The sequence below is a fragment of the Bombus flavifrons genome, chromosome 1, assembly GCF_040668555.2.
Source record: "Bombus flavifrons isolate JBK064 chromosome 1, iyBomFlav1_principal, whole genome shotgun sequence".
Classification (NCBI taxonomy): Eukaryota; Metazoa; Arthropoda; class Insecta; order Hymenoptera; family Apidae; genus Bombus; species Bombus flavifrons.
The window spans coordinates 7,117,459-7,139,907 of record NC_138442.1 but is presented as its reverse complement, the minus strand read 5'-3'; the positions used below and the strand labels follow the sequence as shown (position 1 = coordinate 7,139,907).

Here is a 22,449-nt window from a genome sequence, read left to right as displayed (position 1 = left end):
TCATGCACCGCACGACGTAACAGATTTAATAGCCTGAAATTTTCTCATCGATTCGACTAATACGACTAACACGGCTAATACGGCTAATCCAGCTAATACGGCTCGCAGCTGCCATCAAATTATCGTTGCGCTTAAAATATTCACCGCGCAATCCCCTCGATCCAAACGTCTGTCACTGATCATGCAATTAAACATACCGCGAGATATATCGAAAAATCGTTGCAGTTTCTTATACGTCCTCATCCAAAAGGACGATTTTCAGCATCCTGGCTACTTTTTCTTCCATCAAACAGTTATATCGATACCGATTAATTAATCATCGCTGATATTCGGAAACTTGACTTTCTTCCGCTTCCTTCTCTTTGCTCTGTCTTTAAACGTGTCTTTAAACGAAAATACTCACGTTGAAAGGAGTACGAAATCGATAGACTTTTTAAAAGCTCGCCACTGTCCATTCCGTTTTCGGTGCTATAATCGTTATCGATAGGTTTGGCGTGCTTCGATTATCGCTTCGCTCTACGGTTGTGACGTAACTCATCTAATAAATCATGAAAGTTTTGAGACGTTAAAATTCTTATGGGCACCGGTAGAAAGCTGGTAATAAAAATAACATGATTACAGCGACCTTTTAAACACGAAAATCCCGACAAATACAGTATCTCTCTTTGTCAAACTTTCGCCATTACGCAGCGTATTTTCGTATTTTTCGAAACTGAACGTTTGAACTTTTGACAAATTCTCTTCATTTTCCATAATTTTGCACGCGGTTAGCCTCGATCGTAATTAACAAAAATATTTTCTTTCGTTGGTAACACCGGCGGATGCGGTATGCGTGCATCGGCTGCGACAAAGTTACCGTCTGTTCACGCGGACCATGGTTTATGGATTTGCCCGACATCGACGAGAGTCGGCGAGATAAACACGCGTAAGTGCGTATACGCGTGCCGCGAACCCAGAAAACGTGACTCTCGCGAGTTGCCGGCGAACGTTTGCCAGGCAACCATAATTCCTTCGATTCGATTTAACCGGAGTACCAGTGGAAACGAGGCGATCAACATTTTTGCCGCTCTATGTGAAGTTAGCATCGCGAGAAGTGGCCAATGTAATTGTTCGTTGCGTAATAAATGGGAAACACGTGAGACCGAGCACGACGATAATCGATTATTCGATAACCGATTTTACGATTTTAGAAGGAGAAACTTGAATCGTCGCATGCACTCCAACAAAGACCACGTAATCGGCGAGCGTTCCAGAGATAAAAGAAAAACTATTTCGGCGAATGTATTGGCTTGGCAACTAAGTGATTGCAGATTTTGTCAATACCATCTAATGACAAAACCCGCAATCACTTAGTTGCCAACCCAATAGAACTGCGGACGATGAAACTCCATTGGAATTACCGCACGAACCAGCTTCGCACCTCGTTCAACTGTTAAAACGAATCCTGGAAATTGGAAGAATTTTTGCATAGCGCAATTTCGTTGATGCATTTTTCTGATTCGTCGCTGCTCCTGTTGACGATACAATTACGCTAGGCTACAGCGATGGCACGCTCTTTCTACAAACCGGCTAGGAAAGGGGGTACAATACCTATATAAAGCTTGAATGAAGATGCTCCCAGCTATTCACTCTCACCTTTCTCACAAGCGTGTGCACGACGCAAATCTTCCGCACGAATCACGAGGGAAGATCGGCTTCGTGTTCGTCTCCCGTCAAAAGGATTTCGCTGCGAGGTGAGTGTCTGAACTTTGCTCGCATTTCGTTTCCGTCCATTTCTTCACAATTTCCTATTTTTATCTTTCTTCATTTTTTCTTTTTTTTTTTTTTCTTTTCTCATCGAAAATTTCAACCCGATCGTTCGCGGTTCGCGCCACCACGAGCAAACTCCGGGGAGAAAGCGTCGTGGTGACAAACGCACAGAGCATCGTCCGCGATATTCGCAAACTTCTCTCGATAGGAATCGCTCGAATCGATCGATGTTTCGGCTAGAACGAAAACCAGCGAATGCAGCGACGTTTACGAGCACGCGTTGCATTTTCACACGGTAGAAAACGCATGGAACTTGGAAGGAGAGATACAAATTCATTGCACCGCGAAGAAGAAAGCCACGTTTCGTGTGCGGAATGACCGATGTTGCCCGTGACTGTAGTCTACACCGAGCGAGACTATTTACGTTAAAACTTGCACGCAACTTTAAACGAAACGCGAGTATATCGATTCACTTTTTCTTCCTTTTAACGGCTATGTCGTTCGTACAAATTCGACGTCGATGTAACGAAAAACGATGGGAAAGTTACAAGTCGCAGCACGAAGAATTCGCAGAGGCTGAGATCGAATTCGGTTTGATACTGCGCGGCCTCCACGTTCGCCACGCATGGAACTGTTGCTTTAGTTGCGGTTTAGTTGCTTTATTTTGCAAAAGGGAGTTCGTGACGCGCGCACGCGATATAAACATACCTTTGAGAATGTGCAAAATTCTGGTTCCACTAACCCCGATATTCACCGAACGAAAGAAAGTGGTGTCGATAACGATAAGCAAACGCGAGGATCTGGCAGACGAGCGAACGCGAGAACGCGGAGCGAGAACGAGAGTGAGAGTAAGAGCGAGAGCGAAAGCGTGAGCGAGAGACAAAACGAAGACGGTTGATTTTGGTAGCCGCATCCCGAAGAAAGCGCGCTGTCTGCATACTTACACTATACATCCGCGATGTGTCCGCGACTCCACGATAATCGTTAGATCAGTGGTACTCAGGCTTTTCCTCCTTCGCCGACCCTTGGCATCTCTCGTTCGAATCCAGGTCGAAGGTAGCAAAACACACGTGAAAAAATTCCTTCGCGCGTTCTTTAACCAATAAAATGACGTAACTTCATTTGCTGTAGAAAGAACTGGAAGCGTAGATGCTGCAATCTTCGTTTAACGTTTCTCGTCGCCGGGAGCGAGTCCCAAGTCCTAAGTGTCCGCACCTATAGAGAAAGTCATATATCATCGAGAAGAAGCGGAAAGGGAAAGTTTTCCGAAAACGATACGAAGGAGCATGAGATCTTTCGAAATATTTGGGTAATCGAGTGTGTGATTTTGTCGGATCGCAATCGCGTGGATGATCGCCGCCTTCTAACGTGGCCGATGCTTTTGACGAGTCGAATCCTCTCGGCTTTCTCCGTGACGAAGGTCGCGAGAAGGCCGATTTCTCGGTACTTTTTCCATGTAAAAATCAATGTTCCTCGATATGTGCGATACTCACGGAGAACAATTAAATTCTTTGCGTATAATCCGAACGTGTTTTCTGTTTTACTAGATTCCGTTATATCATCTTTCGTTGGTTTCACGGTACGTCATCTTTTGCCGGTAAGAACCAACGGAAGGTAATTACCCTAATTAGCCGGCAATAACTCGTTTCAACGATTCAACGATTTGACCGTTGTAGCACGGCGAACGTGAGACGGTAGAGTTCCCTCTGAAAATCACAGACAATCTTCGAATTGCGAAACACGATTCGAACGTTGTCGCAACTCGGCGAGAAAATTGTTATCGATCGAGAAACCACGGAGCCTATGCTTCCGTAGAACACGAAAATAGTTTCCCTAGTTCCGCTCGACGCCTAACCTATGTTACGTTCTAAACATTTGTCATTTCTAAAGAGACTCGGTCAGACATCTGGAAAATCTTTTTTGCGACATTCGATTAACGCTCCAACTTGCCGCAGCGTTTCCGAATTCTATCGAATTACACGATGGCCACACCGCAGCTAGAGACGAATACGCCTTCGTGTACCGGTTTTAGAAAAAGGTTCGAACCGGCTGTTCGACGCGACCTCGTCGTCGATCCGCCTCCGGCTGACATTGCGAAGTAGAAACCACGAGGAACAATTTGCGCGCGCGTGCACACAAAGACCCGCGCGCATCGCGTTTCACGACTCGTAAGGCAATCGATGTCCTCGTAACCCAGACCTATCGGACGTAACTGCCAGTTTTCACTAGCAGATCTCTCGCAACTTGCAACCACCTCCAAACGCTCTTCTGCTCTCCGCTCTTGTCCCTTCTCGTTAGCACGATTAACATCCGATAGCGCTACAATAATTTTTTTTCTATAGCTTCTCTAGATAATCTTCGAAACGTCGTAGCTAGCTTTCACCGCTTGTTTTCGAGGCGCCGATGGTTTCCGCTTAGGCGTGCAAACTAAAGCGTTCGGGTATTTTGAAAAGAAGGCTGCTCGGTTTAACGCAACGGGAAGTTGGAGGATTCGCTTTCGAGTATGATTCGGCGGTCTCCGTGCACTGTGCGTCGATCAGCTGTATCGTTAACACGTAAGAAACGGTCGTTGGGTCGATCTCGGTCGGCGCAGCCTGCGTCTAGCGCGAGGCTTGTTACGAAATGCGAATAATGAACGAGCAACGTTCCGTCATCTTATTAAGCTGGCGCATCCAGTCGAAAAGTGGAGGCGCAGAAGCGAAACCACAGCATCTCAAGTGCACGTTACACTTGCTCAATCGCGCTGCCGCAAATGACCACTTTAGCCCCTACCAACTTTGCAAACTCTACAAACCGCTGTTTACAAACCTAACAAATTTCCCTATGATAATCGCGCTACTGCGTTACCAACGTGAACCGCTGCTCGCAATTACCGCACGCTACATACCCCGCAGGCTTCTCCGGGTTTCTCGAGCGAGACGAGTTTAGAATTGGACGAATCAGCTTCCGAACGTCAGCTATGTTGTTCGCGTATCGCTCGTACCGTATATGGCGTCTGAACGATATTGCTAAATTATTTACACACATGCGGAGGATGTGTATGTAAACAGTCGACGCATCGTCATCGATTTTAATCGTTCGCGATAATACGATATTAAGTTTGCACGTTAAAAGAGAAAGGCCGATCAAATATCCCATTACCTTGCTAATAGGTATGACATGAAAGAATCATCAGGCGAGTGTGTACGAGTTTCGTGACGGGTGATGGCGGTCGTAATTTCCTGAAATATTTTGCCTGGGAAACGTGATACTCAGATTGTCCGAATCCGATAACGAGATCCATTAGCCGAATTCTCCATCATCTTGGATGAAAAAAAAAGAGAATATCAGAAAAACTTTCTCCGATCGTCTTCTTGTTCCTTTTATTTTCAATGTCAGCGGAACGGGACAAAAACTACCCGAGGATCGGGAAAATGATAGAAATTTCGCTGGACAGCGTTGTCAGATGTACTTATATCGGAGATATAAGAATACCGGACAATCGCATCTGTGTATCTGTATCGCTATCGCGCTCGTTATCGATCAGCTAATCACGGAATCATGCGCCGCTCTATTCTAATGTAATCGCAATCTCATTTGTGCAACAAGCTCTTCTTTTAATTTCTATATAAATATTTACAAATTGGGACGTTCCCACACATATCATTACCATATATTTTCCATTTCTTTCCACTCGGCCGCGATAGCTTTAGCGCACGATGCTGTACAATTATGCGTTCGTTATACAGGGTGTCTCAGTGAATCTGTTACAAAGCGATATCTCTGTAATTATTAATAACGCGAAAAAATGATAGAGAGACAAATTGATTGGTTCTGTGGCACGCTTATTACGGCGTGACTCGGTTTTTTTTATCGTGCTCATATGTTTCGAGATTTCTTTACTTTCGTAATTTCTTTTTCTTTTGATCGAACCTTATACTTTTAGTTCGATACCCTTTTAGAGCTTAAAAAACAAATTCACCGACCTCGTTAACCTGACGAACCGATCGTTTAATCGGAGTAATCTTCAAGTGGATTTATTCAAATTCCGGAGACATTATTCCCACAGAACAAACGAATTACAGAGAAATAATTTTTGTCCAAAATATGTCAACTGGAATAATTTCGGATTAAATGATCGGTACGCTTAACGAGACCAATGAATTTGCCTTTTTAAGATCTAGAACGATATCGAACAAAAATCATAAGATTCCATTAAAAAAAGAAGAACGATGAAGAAGCGAATCAGACTAGCGTTCCACGGAATCAAATAATTTATCCACCTGTCGTTTCCTCTGTGTTATTTTCCAATATATTGATTATACTATTACAATCACCAAGACATCGTTTCATAAGAAAATTACTGAGAAACCTCATACAATACGGCCGGTTCAAAGTTGATCAACCACGTGTTTTAACGATCGATTCGTAAATACGGTTGGCTCATCGGTTAGCGCGTATTACTAATTTCGCGTTATGCGACTAATCGTCGGTACAGTCTGTTGTCTCGACGCATCGTTTAGCGAACTTTGAGCGCAATTCCTAACACGTCGTTGAGTCCCCTCCACGCTGTTCCCACGCGGATTGTATTTTAATGAATAGGACGCGGAGAAGGCACTGTTTGTACGCGCTACGTCTCCGCGCGTACGTACACACCGCGTTCCACCAATGCGGATGAAAATTGAAATAGAAAATCTGATTTCATCGACGAAAATGGAAGGAAGAAACGGCGCGCGTATCGCATTAACGCGACGCCGTACGACGACCACGCGGACTGTGCAAAAGCATCAGCAGCGTGTTCTATCCTGGAGGCTAGCGCGACTTTCACCTTTCACCTCGGTGAAGCACGACGACTCGCCGCGCGCCGGTTCATTTCTCGAACCTTTGCCCGAACGAGAAACGGGAAACGACGAACAAGGAACGGCGAGCAACGAACGGTGGACAACGTGCGGGTGTTTCTGAGGGAAGAACAGCGCGTCGTGATCGGAACACGTCCGCTATCAACGTGACGAGCGCACGATCGATCGGCCGAGTATGCACGGTACCGTCACGATTCGGTTTCACCGTCGTGCCGCGACGAATCGAATCCGCATCCGAGAGATATCGATGGAAAGCATCCGGGGATACAGCCAGGTATTCCTCTCGTAACTCGTGAAAAGCGACAGTGTTTCGAATTTTCCTACCGAGCACGGACTTGTATTAGCGCGATCAAGTCGATTCGAGTCACGAGGAGAAAACGAAACGTCCCGTTAATCTTAATGGTTTCGTTTCTTTCGAGACGTCCGGCATACGGAAGCTGTGAACGTCCTCTCTTCGTCACCTTGGCGATCGTAACACGTGCGCGTAATACGGTTCCTGATTTTCTCACGAAAACGATTCCTATCCGAACCGATTATGCTTACTTTCTCTGCGTCGTTGAATACCGTCCAAAATAAGAAAAAAGAGAAAACTGACCTTTTTCAAACGCCGAAATAGGCGAAGTTACGTAGAATCGCTTGACTCGGTAAAACACTGCGTCAGAGTATTGAGGTATACCCGGAGGCGGATGGAATAAAGAAGCTTCTTCTTTTCGTATAAAAGCTTCTCCTTTGCGTGCAAACGACAGCGGATTAGCCACGGGTCGAGTCATACTCGTGTTCCGACCAAATTTCTCGAATTACAGCACGGATAGGAGATTAGAAGATTGCCGGTTCCTCGTAATCTGATCTGACGAAACGTCGCAAGACCGGCACTCGTACGTGAGAAGAGCGAAACAATGGTGGAAACGGCCTTTCTCAGGACCAGAAAACTATTTAACGATTGTACCTTGCGAGATGCTCTCGTTAAGCTTTCTGTCGAAACGATGAATTATGTGGAAACGAGCCGAGATACCGTCGATTCGACCAAACGGCATCAGACAAAATTATCGTTCACGTGATGTCGTGTCTGCGAAAGTCCTAGGCTTCGCGCGATATTCGCGATAAAATGCTACGTATTGTAAATTAGGGCGGCGCTCGTTAGCCTTTCGCGTCACAAAGGCAAGCGAACCAGATAACAACCGGTTGCACCCTCCATTGTCTTTACTCGTATGGCAGGAAACGAGTTCGCGGCCTTGAAACGTACACGCGAAAGACATAAGATTTCGTATCTTCGTTAACCATCTCGTTCGATATTTCTCCGATCGGCGAATCGCTATCGATTATACTTGTTCCCATTGAAATATTTCCACGAATGAAAAGAAACGAGTCGTTAGAGAAATGGTTACAGGTTACAGGTAAAGAGGATGAAGAAGATCGCAGCGTTGCTGACCGTTGCTGGTCTCGTGGCCGTAGCCGTGTGCCAGGAATACATGCCAGGGGGACATGCGTTGTTCGTGAGAACGTCATCATCCGCAGTCGGTAAGAAAGATACAGATCGAATCGTCGAGTCTGCCTCGACTACGATCAAGATCGGGAGGAAAGAAAGCGATAACGTAGGATAACAAGTTTGCGAATGTTTTGATCAAAGCAATCGTTTAAAATCCATTAGCACACTCGAGAACCCAGCGAGCTGCCCCGGTATCGGCCGCAGACGTGATGGCGCAAAATATCCTAGAGTGGATTCAAGGGATCTACCGGCAGGGCGCACGTAAACGTACGTTCTCCACAAGGAGCTTACCCTCTTGAGAGGCAAACCCTAGAACACAAAGAATGCAATATCCAAAGCAATGCGTTCTCCAGTAGTCTTTACCCTTTCACCGATCCTCTTTCGACCACTTCAGTCTTCTGATACGCCAATCATGCTTTTTACCTCCGCGAGGAATCAACTCTACGATTTTGTTAATCGTCGATGATAATTAGGTCACTTTGCTACGGAAACCTTCGACATACCTATGCATGTGTAAAAGTAGAGAGACGCTGAAGAGGTTAAAACTGCGTTTAAGGGCGAACGAAAACGGTGCTGATATTTGGACGAGTCAGTGACCCGGAAGCTCTGAAAAGATACTTGCGAAATTTTCGACGATCGTAGTAAGATCGTTCGAAAGAATAACCGTCATTTTGAAAACGCAATTAACCACATTTTAACGTGGATCCGCACTAATGCACGCTTATTAGCCGTTTCACAGCATATTACCGATAAAAATCACACGGCAAAACTCACATCTAATAGAGGCATTTTAATCGAATTTCCAATATAATAACGAGGAGCGTTGCGCTCGTAAGCACGTGTAACGACGCATCTAGAATTAGAGAATAGGCGCGTGTTACGAGTACGAGAGACTAAACGCAGATATCGACAGCGGCTCGTACCATTTGAACTTAAAGGTTGTCGTTGAACGTCGAATCGCGAGGCTTTTCAAATGCTCTGCGCGATACACCGATGTATCAAGAATTCTCACAGCCGAGATCGTTCGTTTTGCAGCTCGTCAGCAGTCGGATCCTCCAGGATATCTACCGCCGTATAGCACGCAAAGACCACCGGAGAAACCTCGACCTTTCCAAGCGCCCTCGACCAGCCAGCAACCAACCTACACAACTCCTACTCAGAACCAGGCGACGAATTATCCTTACCAGAGACCGTCACCGAACGTCGATTCACAGTCCACCCAAAGATCGACGTATCTTCCTCCGAACAACCAATCACCCTACGTACCATCCTCTTACAATCCTCGTCCTACCACGACACCGTCTTATTCGAACGCTGGCTCTTCCGCTTTCCCGCCGTATAGCTCCACTCCTCAGCAACCCTCCGCTTCCGCTGGAATTTCGACCAGTTACGGTTACTCGACACCAGGCTTCACCACCAGTGCACCCGGTAAATTCTCCACGCCATCCGGTTTCTCCACTACTTATGGCTATTCGACTCAAAGGCCGAGTCCTACCTACGTGCCATCCGCGCAAGGATCAGCTTTTAACGATGGATATACCATAACCAACGGTTATCCGACCGCTGGTGCCGGGGCCAATTCCTACGATCAAAGTGGCGCGGCTGGATATCCCTCCTCGCCGAGTAGCTACCCTTCCTCTACTCCTGGCGGAGCGTTTCCTCCTCAAAATACCGGCAGTGCAGCCAGCGGAACCAATGTCGTGAAACCCCCTGGAACCTCTTCGACCGGAGTTGCTACCGGCCCTGGCGGAGAAGGTGAGCTTCTCTTCTTCGGGTTAGCTTTGGCTGTTGCTTTCTCCTCTCGATGAAACTACAGAGGCGAGAGCGAAACGCCGAGAGTCACGGAATAACGTGAGCGTAATCGAATTTCATTCGCTGTCGTAGAATCGAGCGCTTCTGGAACGGGCGAGGGAAACGCGGAAGACGATGACTTGAAACACCCGCCGCATATTCACGCTCTCGATGTCGAGTGTGGCAAGACTATGATGACTATCAACATGGAGTTCAACCGCGTCTTTGACGGAGTCATTTATTCTAAGGTGAGCAACGTATGGTTAACTGTAAATTGTAAACAACGGGATGCCTGATATTCATCGTTATGTACTACGTTTGCAGGGATTCTTTACGAATCCAGATTGCAGGTATGTGGCACAGAATTCCGGACAAACTCGATATTCGTTCACGTTGAATCTAAATTCCTGCGGCACCCAATTCATCAACGATTTCGCGGGGCAAGCTGGCCAAGCATACTTGGAGAACGTACTCGTCTTACAGGTAGATCCGTTTTGTGCGACTACAAAACGACGCGAAGCTTCCTTATCATCGTTTCGATGACGTTCGTGTCATTTACTTTTCCTTTGATGTTTCTTTCTTCGTTTCGTTCCCTTCAGAACGAACCAGGTATACAAGAAGTTTGGGACACGGTACGCAGAGTTCGTTGCCTCTGGGAAGGAAACATCAATAAAGCCTTGACGGTTAACTTCTCCGTGGACATGTTGAATCAAGAAATAGTAACGTTCAGCGGCGACACAGCGAGCGCTAAGTTGGACATACAAGTGGGAAGGGGACCGTTCGCGCCTACCGCCGATGGCCTCGTTAAGATCGGAGAGACCATGACTTTGGTCGTTTCCGTAGAAGGAGATCCCGCCTTCGATCTCCAGGTACCGACCAGGTTTCGTAATGCGCACGAAAACGCTTTCTGTTTTTATCTTTCTCAATCGTACTGATGGATGTGTATGCTTTAAGGTTCGTGACTGTATTGCTCGCGACGAATCTTCCACCAACACGTTACAACTGACGGACGAAATGGGATGTATATTGAAACCTAAATTATTCGGTGCATTCCAAAAGACGAACGATACGGGAAATACGGGGGCATCGATTATCGCGTACGCGTACTTTCAAGCTTTTAAATTCCCCGATGTGATGGACCTGTTCATCGAATGCAACGTGGAATTGTGCAAGACCGATTGCGAACCATGTTCAAATACCAATCAGGTAATCCCATTACAACGTAATCGTAATAATCAAACGTAATAATCGGTTATGTATATTCTCGTAACTTACCTATTTCGTTATCAGTTTAAATCAAAACGTTATACTGCTTGGTCTTTTCAGCAAATCGAACCGGGTAGACGGCGACGATCGATAATGTCGACATCGACAAACACGACATCGAACAGTTCGGCCGTGCCACTCTCGGATCCGATACGCGTCGCTCGTGGCTTCAAAGTAATCATGGTGGAGGACTTGAGCAAAGTTAGCAACCAAGTTTTGGAACAGCTCGAGGAAACTGCCGTTGAGGAAGTTGCAAGAAGCTCAATGAACGTTTGCATGACATACAGTGGCTTTTATACTGCGATCTCGTTTTTCTTGACTACCATTCTCGTCACTACTATCAGTGCAGTTACGCTTTATGTCAAGTTACAACGAGTATACGGATCGAAAGTCATCTATTCGTAGGAATTTCACTCGGTGTCGACAAATGATCACGGCTGATCGACTGACGTTACGATCACGACTATCCGTTAGCGTTCGTATCTTTCGTTACAAGCTATCGGCTTCCTAACGTGCCTGTCTTTCGTATTAGGTTTCATCTTCATCGCTCGTAATCTAGAATGACAAGCTGCACACAAGAGAGAATCGATGACGCGAAAAACACTTTATTATCGCAGTACAGCATCCTTGCGACATTTCTCGGGGGGTAACAACCACGTATTTTCGCTTTATTTATATCGGTTATATCACGTAGTTTCGTTTTAATACTGGTAATGTCAATTTCACGCCATATTTCTCTTGTGCCGAAGTTTCAGATGTCCAACTGCCGTACTTCAATAAAACTAAAATTAAGTTTTTTATTTTAAACACGAAGCGACGGCAAATTTCCAACATAGTATTTGTAAATTGTCAAATATGCCTGTTATTTACAACGGTGTTTTGACGATAAACGCCGTTCGACAATGGTACGCAAATACATAAGTATATATATAACAATAGCGAGAAAATCGTCGTACGCTTATAGTATTTTTTGTTTGTTTTCATGTTTCGCTGAACTGTCGTTTTCCTTCGCATTGTTAGAGATACGACCGATCGTTAACAAGTACAACAAACTTTACGATTAAGAATAACTTTACAATGTGGCAAGTATAATATATGTATACAAATCATACGTAGTAACAAATAATTCTCTCACTTTATGTTTACATCTTTATCGTCTGTTCAGATTTTAGTTCTTAACCGACGAGTTATATTCATACTTTATAAATTTGTACAAAATTTCATCAATCATGCGTGTTATGTGTCATATAATTATCGACCGTACGAAATAAAAAATGGAACAACGAAAAATGAAACGCTCTTTAACCACTTCTTTCGTTAAAGGAATTCCCTTAATCAATCAGGTACAAACATATACACAAACAAGATATATATATATGCACATATACTGCTATTTTATTTTCGTAAAACTTAATATATACAAATGCTCTCCCCTGATTTTTCTTTCTGCTACTATCTTGCCTACCATGTTCAAATCCATAAATGTACGTAAAATGTTTTCGGGATCATTCTCTTTAATAACTAACAGATAAAATATTCCAGTGTTCGATAGAATATCAGGAATTTTAGGAAACACTCGTTCCATAACTTTTCTACCATTTGTACCACCTGCCCAAGCTTTGAACAAAATCTGCTCGTTAGAAATTTCATCGTCGCTGGTCACCACATACGGTGGATTAAATATCACGATATCAAAAACGCTATCGCTACGTATGCAGTTTAATAAATCCATCTGTACGATATCTATCTCTACCAAATTTTCGGCAGCAGTTTTCTTTGAAATTTTACACGCATCGATATTGATATCGATCGCAAGATGGTAAGACTGGCAGTGTTTCTTCAATGCCATTGCCAGAGCAGTAATAACAATACCAGATCCACTACCTATCTCTAAACACATCACAGGTTTTGTAGCTTTTAGGACCTCTAAATCAGCTTCTAAGGCATCTATCAAGAGGAAGGAATCCTCTGAAGGTTCATAAACTGATTCCAAATCTTTATCCGATAATCTAACTATCGGTGTATTCATGATACATGGAAAATATATAGAAGAATTTTTGTACAATTTGTTCCTTTCTTAGATATTTCTAAATTAAAGACAAAGCTAAAGAGGGACGTATCACAATTATTTTACACGTACTATCGTGCCTCATTCATATTCTTTAGAAACGTTAGCCCCTTTTTCTATTTCCACTTGTTCTTCTGTACTTAAAATATTAGAGGCATTACCATATGGAGAGCTACGATCCAGCAAAGCTTTCCTTTTTACTGTATTTTTCTCCACTGCTTGGTGAATTTTATTCAATCGCTCTTGCGTACTTTGTAAAATGTTACTAACAATTGTGATTTTATGTTTAGCGTTAATCAACTTTTTAACATAAGAATCTGTTTCCAGTGGACACTGCAATACTTCGTTGATCCTCTGCAATTCTTCCGTCAACGATTCAATTCGTTGTTTTAATTCTATTTGACATATTCTGTGGAAATCAATGAATTTCAAAATAAGTAAAAAGTCAAAAGATCGTACACGCCGATGCAATACTCAAGTATTTCGAAAAACTTTGAAACATTATATCAATAACATGTCGAATGTTTACATCTATACCGCAATACATATTTAAGAAAAAAACGCTACATACCTTGTGGCGCGAATTCTTTCGTCTAATTGATCCACCGTAGGTTTCAAAAGACTCATAAGACCTTCTGTTAGAGCATCTCTCGTTGGATTCTCACAAAAATCGTCTATCTTGTCATCGATGGACGTATTATCGCTCGCTGTATCTACATCCATGTTTTACTTCTTTCTATAATACAATACTTTTTAATCTTTCTACCGTTTTTCAGATGGCGCCACCTGCTGCATTAGGTCTCTCATCGATTAGATTCTGCAAGTTTTTCGTCCAGCAACTAACTAGAAATCTAGGGGAAATTTGCAATGCGCTTTCAAATGTTCCCAAATGAGAAATATACGTCTCTTGCTAGGGCTTTCATATTTTATTTATACAGATATGGTCACATTGAGTGGTATCGTACCTTATTACCTTTATCTTGCTCCGAGCATCGAGTTTCGTATCAAATATAGGTTAGAATCGAATCGAATAACACATCAAAAATTTCAACCAAAAGGTTTGTTTATCGATGATACAATTTACATAGTTGTATTACGCAGATTGATGTAAATTTCACATAATATATTTTTTGTGGAAGATTCGTTTTGACTTGCGCGTTATTTAAATGTTGTTTGTGGAAAAAAACAAACCGTTATTCTATGCATGCAAATGAAAAAATGAATTTATGTATATGCTGCAAGAAATAGATGCTTATCAAGTGTAGTGGTATATACATACCTCCGCCGCAAAGTAATTTTTTACATCATTGTCTATTACATACTTTGTGAAGTAGCTGCGATGAAATTCTTAATCGTAACAGACTTTGAATATGATAATGAATATAAATGCGGATAATTAAACGCGTTTATTTGCGATAATATAATACGTATATATCGTGATATATTTAAATTACACAACACACAAATTACAGCGATTTACAAACATTATGAACAAAATTCTAGGAAATCGTGTAGGAAAATGCGTGAAATTTCGTCACAACAGCCTTGAATTTTCTATTTCGGTAAATGAGGTATATCTGTGTTAAGATTAATGTTGGCCTAGCAAACGGATTGATCGAAGATCAGACATGGAAGAAGAGTGCCGAAAAAATGAGGTAATGCGGGTTAAAGGTCGCGAAGCAGATTTAACCCTTTATCTCGAAGAGTGTTAGCATCATTAATAGCATAGATTCGTGAATATTTATATACGTTTGTGAATTTGTTGTTTCTCAAATAGTACTTTCGAATATAAGAGGAAGGCAAAATTGGCTATCGGAAGTAATTGGAAACCGAAACGTGACATTTTTAACTTAAACGCAAACATTTATAGGTGTTTCCGTAGCAGAAAATGGTAAATCATAGAATAATTGTTATAATACGTACGTTTTTGCAACTAGTTGTGCGTTAGCCTTTCACATTTCACTTAAGATAGCCGAATAAGAAGAAAGAAAGGAAAGAAGGAAAAAAGAAAAGAATAAAGAGATCAAAAAAACACGACGAGGAACAAAAGGGAAGATATTACATTGCTTCGCGAAAATCTCTTTTTTTCGTTTTTAACTCACGATTAAGGAAAATCGTAGTTTTGTTATCTATCGTATCTACGTATGTATATATTACGCGTACCATTTTTCGCGAATGTAAATAAGATAAAATCGCAGAATCGACGCGAAAGTTACCGGTTCAAATATTTAAATCGCATATTATACAGATAATATTACACTAACTACATACGTATTGGATATGCATCGCTTTTTTACACGTATACACACATAAAAGTGCATAGACCTTTCAGCCGCAAAGAATGCGGCGTGACAGTTTTCGACGATTATACGTATATTTATATTTATATGCATACACATGTGTATACGTACATACTTATACACGTATACAATATACATATACATACATATAATATACACATATACGTAGACGAAACGTACCTAAACGAATTTGTACATAAGGCATCACTATAATAAGTCGACTCTTCTCGCGTAAGTCGTATCGAGAGCATGGTTATGGATCTAGCGATCGTTCGACGAAACCTAGATTGACTCTCCTCATTGCGGAACGGAGGGGATTCGATGCAAACGAATGCGAGCGACGGAAAATCGCGATAAAAAGATCACCAGTGAACAAACCACTTCTCAACTTAACTCGTTATAGACATATCCTCATTATGTACACAAACAAATAAATTAACGCTTTCTTCGGAGCGGAGAATTTTCTATGCGCATTCTTATCGACGTTCGCGTCCTCTTGCAATCGGCTCCCTCGCTACTGTGGTTAGCTTAGTACAAAATAGATGCCATTATACTGCTGGCAGCAGCCGTTCTCGCAAAAAATTTAGCCTTTCTCACGTCTGATTGCTCCGTGTTCGAACGTTTGCTCGATTTACTCGTTCGCCTCGCACGAACGAAATAGACGGAATTTTAATATCTATCACCGACGAACATTCTAACGATACAGTTGCTCAAAATTACTCACATTCTCGAAAAATTACATTTTTGCTGCAATGTCGTCTCGTCGGTTGAACGACGCGCGTTCAGTTGACCTTTGCACGAACATCGGATTTCAAGAAGAGGATATTTTACACGTCAACGAGTCCTGTAAATTGTAAATTATACGGCCGAAAGTAGAACGATCTACATAATTATATCGTAGTAAATCGGAACGTGCACGTTAGCGACAGGTGGAATTGCCGAAAACTTTCAACCATAGAACGCAGGCCGAATTAAAATTAGACGATTTTACTCACGAGTCGTCCACACCAATGAACATTACCAATTAAAGATTTACCTTGCATTTCAAGAGAATTTGATACAGAAATGTTCGCTCTAACGTCGATAGATATACGAATCTGCAAATTACGTACCTGACATTTCGTTTGTTTTTATTACGTCTATGGCGTAGTTCGGGCAACGAACGAAACTTCGCAATGCGACGAAACTTTCGAAATCTAAAGTCTCAGCGCTAAATGCAATTTATATTTATCGTTAACATTTATTTAAAAACGACTATCTTGAAACAGCAGAAAACACGTAGTAGAACGATAGTGGTCCAGCCACTACGATCGTAACTGCGTGTATGCCTTTCATCGTATCGGGGGAACAAACACGGTAACGTATTCGTAATCACGAACGGTAAATAAGCTATTATCTCAACGATTATCGTGTATCGAGACAAGCGATTAACATTCGTAAAAAGCAGCGATCGAAACTATCGAAACCCTTCTCATCGTCTCACGCATCGTTGAAGTCAACGAAAGATTCCATCAAAGATTCTTCGTTAGCCACGACACTCGTTTGTTTATACGATTACTTTCCAATCACTGACCACGAAAATGTAACAGAAAGTAACGATGACGATTCGGAATATCGCGAAATCAGTTCAAACGAAAATATAATTAGGAATAAGAGAAACGCGCATAGAGACTCTCCAAGGATTTTCGGCCCAATACTCGAATTCGAGCTGGATTAAAAGAAAGAGTTAAGATTGCAAATTTCTTCCTGGTAATCTGGGAGAGGCTCGAAGAGATCGGCATAGTTAGGAACGCGTACACTCGAAGAGTCGTTCGACGAAGACGAAGACGAAGACGGAGACGGAGACGGAGATGGAATCTCGGAAGAGCGGTATGGTCACTTGGCGTGCTGCTTCGGAAGATGCCGTTTCATGTGGAGTGCTAGGTGATCGCTTCTGGCGAAGGAACGTTCGCACACGGCACACTTGAAGGGCTTCGCACCGGTGTGCTTTCGATAGTGACGAGTTAATTCGTCGCTTCTGGCGAATCGCCATTCGCACTCTGGCCACTGACACTGGTACGGTTTTTCACCTGGAACAAAAACGGATACAATGCGTATCGATGCTTCGTAACTTCTGCTAAAGGCGTAGTCTAAGGAATTTTTTGCGTTTGCGTTTGCGTTTGTAACGCGGCACAAAACGACCTTCTATACCGTTGGGCGAATGACCGATTAAAATTCGCTAGATTAACGCGATATGATTCAAACACTGAACCCTTTAATATGCGAATATCGCGTATGTAATTGGTTAAGTTAGCGTAACTTTCCGGGTTAACGGGGCGAAGCGGGATTTCGTTCGAAGGAAAGCGCGGTTTTCGCGCTGGAGAAAAGTTAACTGGACTCGAAGCGTATGCATCTTGGGACCGTTGCCTCGGTTGCAACCAAGCGAAGCTAGGTGAGGTGAGATAGAGCGAACTGTAGCTAGGCGAGGCCAGATGAAGAGAGGTGAAGACAGTTGGGACAGGGCGGGGCGCGGCGCGACGGTGAGGTGAGGTGAGGAGAGGCGCGGCGCGATGAGGCGAGGCGCGGTGAGGCGCGATGAGGTGAGGTGAGGTGAGGCGCGGTGAGGTGAGGTGAGGCGAGGCGAGGCGAGGCGAGGTGGGACGAGACGAGGCGAAGAGCAAAAGCAGGAGCAGGAGCAGAAGCAGGATCGGCGCGGCGCAGCGAGAACGCGAACGGATTGCGCTAGAATACAGGTGAGCGTATTGCGGCATGCGGGTACAGTTAAAGGTCAACGCGGCATCTCTCGTAGCCTAAGGTACTTCGTACATCTATCGCCGTCGCAAAGAGCACCGCTTTGTTCTTTAATAGGTCCCTTTCCTTGGCCCAACTACCGACGAATCGTGCACCACCGCTGCTGCTCGACCGATCTCGCCCCCTTACCTCGCGCTTCCTCTCTCCGAATCTCTGGAATTCTCTTCGCCGTGCGCTTGCAACCCATCGCGTCGTCTCCCTTTCGCACCCTTTTCTTCTCTTTCCTTTCAATCGATATCATTCAACGCGCCACGCTTCCTCCTTCGTGTCCTCTTTCACGTACGCCCTACCCTTACTTGCCTTTTCTACATACGATTCTACATTTAATCATCGATCGACCAATTTTTCCCCGATAGTCGTCGAAACGGAAAGAAAGCAAGCGAATCCGTCGAGTAAATTGTAAACGTGTAAATGCCGATTGGACGACCGATAATCGTTCTATTTATTCGCATTCCAATTACCCGTACTAATTAACTTGGCGGAACGTGTCCTTTCACGGCTGACGCGGGAAACGCTATTTAGACGAGTTTCTCCGAGCCTCGTCTGTTGTCAACAAACAGGTATGTGCTCGGAACTCGCAGACAAGGATCCCACGATCGCTCTTGGTCGCTCGAGTATTTTACAGCTTTCGCGCATTCCGGTGATAGTTCTCGCGAGCTATGCCGAACGTTCACGAATTCGGAATTCGACGTTGATAAGTGGACCAAAGAAAAAACCAAACAGGATTGGACGAAAGGCGATAAAAGGCATTTTGGTAAGGCCGTATTGAAAGTGGTCGGAGACACGTGGAATCTCGGCACGGAATCGAGAAAATCGTTTGGGGCGGCAATAGAAGTAAGCATCGGAAAATAACGAGCGAGAAGACTCGATAGCTGAGAAATACGCCCACGCATGCCGGTGACTCGTTCTGCCGTATGGAACACAGCTCGGTCTCGCTATGGAGACGACCCCAACCGGTCTTAGCCACACGCACGACTCCCATACAATAATCGGTATTACCACCACGAACGGCATCCATTCACGGTATTGCTCGTTCATGAGAATTCCGCGGCGATTTCTTCGAGACATCGTGTCCGCGTCGGCTGCGCCGAAGAGAAAAGGCCCGAACCAGCTTTCCGGTAATAGCTTTTTTCTCTCGTCGTCTAGCCGTGTCTGTCGCGTGCCGTGTCTTCGTATCGTAGCATCTTCGGCGACACGAGTCTCGTTGCGAGATTCGTGGCAATCGATTTATCGTTTGGCCCTGCGTTCGCGCGTTTATCCTTCGAATGGAGAATTAATCGTACCGCTGAAAATGTACTGGCGATCGAGAGAAACGAAATAGAGCGATCGAAGGACGATGACAACGACGATGACAAGGACGATACGCGTTGCACGCGTGTCGTCATCTGATCGACAAGTTACTCGTATTAAGTCATTCGATCAATTACTCTCGGATCGTGGTTGGGACTGAGTCCAGTTTTTCACGCTTTCAGCGAATAACACGAGTTTAACGCCAATTCCGTTTTTGTCCGACGACCGTGTTTTTCCCAGCGATGTTCAACGAGACGTGTTCCCGCCTCACGGCATGAGCTCCATCTCGAGAGCAGATACTCGTCGCGTTACTTTATGTGTCTTTTTGCAGTATCGTTGCCGCGACTTTCTACGCAACAAAATGGAAATAGGAAACGAAACAGCGATCGTCTCGAGACTCGATCGGTTCATCGTATCCGTGTGCCTACCCGGTCGGTACGAATTTTTACGATGTTGATAACGTTCCAGATGGAAGGTATCGTTGAATCGCGTGTGCCCGTTGGCTCGACGACGCCTACGAACCTCGAGGCGTCCCCGTTAATTTCGGATCACTTTCACCGCGGTACGGTGTCTGGCATTCGCAGCGTCTCACGATCCCCAACGGTCTCGTTCTCGAAACTCGTACGGTATAACCCGTATATATCCGCGCAGCGGTTCTGCTTCTCTTTCTGTTTATCGTTTCCTCGTAAGTTCGATTTTCGTCGGTCGCTCGTTCACGATCGAGAAACACCGTTAGAAGCGGCGATCGCGAACGTTTCGCTGCAATAGGCCGATCGTCGGGTTTTAGAGGCGGCGAAACGACAGCGGACAAACACGCAGGCTAGAAGGTTGCCAAAGTTGAAAGCATGGATGAGGCAGGAATGTTGCTCGCCTCGTGTTCGCGCACCCTACACCGTGAGACTTAGCCTCGCATACGTGCCAATCGGTTGTCTCTACATACGCGTGAGTGCTTCTACCGTCCACGTATTGGTACTTGGTCGGTAAGTATGTACACACGCGCGTAAAGTCGCGTCGCGTTGCCTTGCGTTGGCTTGCGTGTTCCTTCCACGATTCGACGTGCAACCAACACTCTGACCTCCAGCGGACGTATCCACGCGTATAAGTGCAGCGCGCGTCCATATCATTTCGAATATCGTCACACTCTCCTCTAGTTTCCTAGCTAAGAAGATGACCGCTTTCGTCGGCAAACTAGGAAATTAACCTTTATCTAACAGATATAACCGATGAGAACGTTATACGAGTAGAATGATCGGCTGCGAATATCGCGGGGAACGGTACGAGCACGTTTCATCCCACGTATTTACTTACGTGTGGCTCGTCTTACGAGAGTTTCTCGAACCTTCCAGAGTTTATGCATGCCTCGTCCAATGAGACTAGAATTTTCGTTGCGACAGATGGCATTTTCAAAGAGCGCGATCGAATCGTTTCAGAATGACTTTGAGAACACCTTTGAGAACGTCTCGTTCGCTCGTTCTATAGCGGTACAGAACACTGTAATTTTGATAACACATATTGCAAACGAACGAGAACGAACAATTGTTCAAGGTTGTCTCGCGCGAAACCCTGAAATCGGTGAACGAGCACGAAATTTTCCTATTAACAAGCACGCAACGTGTACAGCTTACACGCGGTATAACGCATTCGAATACATTAGTAGAATACTAATATCGTAATACCTTCGCGTTGATCGAAGAATCGAACGCGACGCGACGCGCTGTTCGTTCACGACCAGTCGAACAATCCTCGAATATAGACGTTCCATCGTGAACGGTATATAATTTACGAGCGATCGGCCGATATTCTTTTCTGGACGCACGGGATAGCACGGGACCAGACGCGACGGGACGAGATGAGACGGTAACGGGACGGGACGGGACGAGAGAAACGCATACGCACGTGTACGCGTATTTACACGCGCGTGTGTGTCGAGGTGCATCGGACCAGAGGACAAGCGCCCGTGAAAGCCAGGCTCGCCGAGACCTATGCGCGAGCGGTTCGACGTTGCGTTCGTTCATTCAAGACGAGAGCCACGTGCCCGAGGCTCCCAATCCGACAACTACGCCACTGCTTTACCCCTTGCGATTCACCTTTCGGATTTCAGCGACCGATCGCGTTCTCGCCTTTCCTTTCTTCTGCCTCGTCTCGCGATCTGTTTTTACTTGCTCCGAATTTCAAGCTACCTTTTCCTCCGCTACGCGATCATCGCGATTTCTATGAAATCTCTGTTCTTCCAATTGCAAAATCGACGAACGAACGTCAAGATATACGCGCTGCATTTCGACGAAAGTAAACCAGGATAAACCGTACCTACTCTCTGGAGTCTGTCGGGAAAATTGACGCGCTACAGAAAATTCGACAGGCGGACGAGGGTGGGGAGGGAGGGGGAAGGTAGAAGTAACCGCGTACTCGGGTCGATTTGATCGGGCCGAGATTGTCGAAATTTCGCTGCGTTGGTCGAGTTCCGTGGTTCGAAACGCAATTGAAAGATTCGCGTACTCGATGACGAGTTACCGCAAAACCTCGACGTATCAATTGGAAAGTGGTACATCGTGGTTCGAACGCCTTTGGCAGGCATTCCGCGATAGCTTGTCGAGCAGGCACGCGTGCATTCGCCGTCTCTTTCTCGTCCTTCCTTCTTCGCGCAAGCCTATACGCGTCTCTGCACGCGCGTACATACGTCCGCTTTCGCGTTTGTGTTTACACATAAGACGAGCGTATCTCGAACTCGCGCGCCAATTTTCCCGCTTCGAACTGATGTTACGTACTTACGCGCCTCTATCGCCGCGATTTTGACTATCCACTGGTCGAGCAACGTACTCGAAAGCGGACTTTTTACCATTTAATCGGTATTTTACGACAAATCGTTATGTT

General features: G+C 44.7%; 4 protein-coding genes across 11 annotated transcripts in view; 1 reads left to right on the top strand and 3 right to left on the bottom strand.

Moving 5' to 3' along the window:
- The first annotated feature begins 868 nt into the window (after positions 1–868).
- Positions 869–11,853, top strand: LOC138180443 (uncharacterized). Of its 5 annotated transcripts, none has more exons than XM_069114330.1 (10): positions 869–1,077; positions 1,191–1,733; positions 7,975–8,105; positions 8,236–8,340; positions 9,109–9,828; positions 9,958–10,112; positions 10,189–10,347; positions 10,464–10,733; positions 10,819–11,070; positions 11,191–11,853. In XM_069114330.1, exons 2-10 carry the CDS (start codon positions 1,606–1,608, stop codon positions 11,533–11,535), a joined length of 2,265 nt encoding a protein of 754 aa, XP_068970431.1. In that variant the 5' UTR covers positions 869–1,077; positions 1,191–1,605; the 3' UTR covers positions 11,536–11,853. The 5 variants fall into 5 exon arrangements, with proteins under 5 accessions (XP_068970431.1, XP_068970441.1, XP_068970464.1 ...); XM_069114340.1 differs by having other exon boundaries at positions 869–1,102; XM_069114363.1 differs by lacking the exons at positions 869–1,077; positions 1,191–1,733 and adding an exon at positions 4,704–4,787.
- A 646-nt stretch (positions 11,854–12,499) lies between these two features.
- On the bottom strand, positions 12,500–13,159 carry HemK2 (HemK methyltransferase 2). The gene has a single exon (XM_069114483.1). The coding sequence runs from the start codon at positions 13,157–13,159 to the stop codon at positions 12,521–12,523; it is 639 nt and encodes a 212-aa protein (XP_068970584.1). The 3' UTR covers positions 12,500–12,520.
- Positions 13,160–13,279: 120 nt separating this feature from the next.
- On the bottom strand, positions 13,280–14,610 carry Snapin (SNAP associated protein). Its single transcript, XM_069114539.1, has 3 exons — positions 14,478–14,610; positions 13,770–14,396; positions 13,280–13,607 (listed from the first exon to the last, which is right to left on the bottom strand). Exons 2-3 carry the CDS (start codon positions 13,919–13,921, stop codon positions 13,280–13,282), a joined length of 480 nt encoding a protein of 159 aa, XP_068970640.1. The 5' UTR covers positions 13,922–14,396; positions 14,478–14,610.
- The window catches only part of LOC138180497 (dendritic arbor reduction protein 1), a 45,043-nt gene continuing 37,179 nt past the window's right edge, over positions 14,586–22,449 (bottom strand). For all 4 annotated transcript variants that reach the window (XM_069114424.1, XM_069114394.1, XM_069114405.1 and 1 more), the window contains one exon: positions 14,586–17,567. In XM_069114424.1, the coding sequence (XP_068970525.1) occupies positions 17,374–17,567 (194 nt within the window). In that variant the 3' untranslated portion in view covers positions 14,586–17,373. The remainder of the gene's footprint in view (positions 17,568–22,449) is intronic.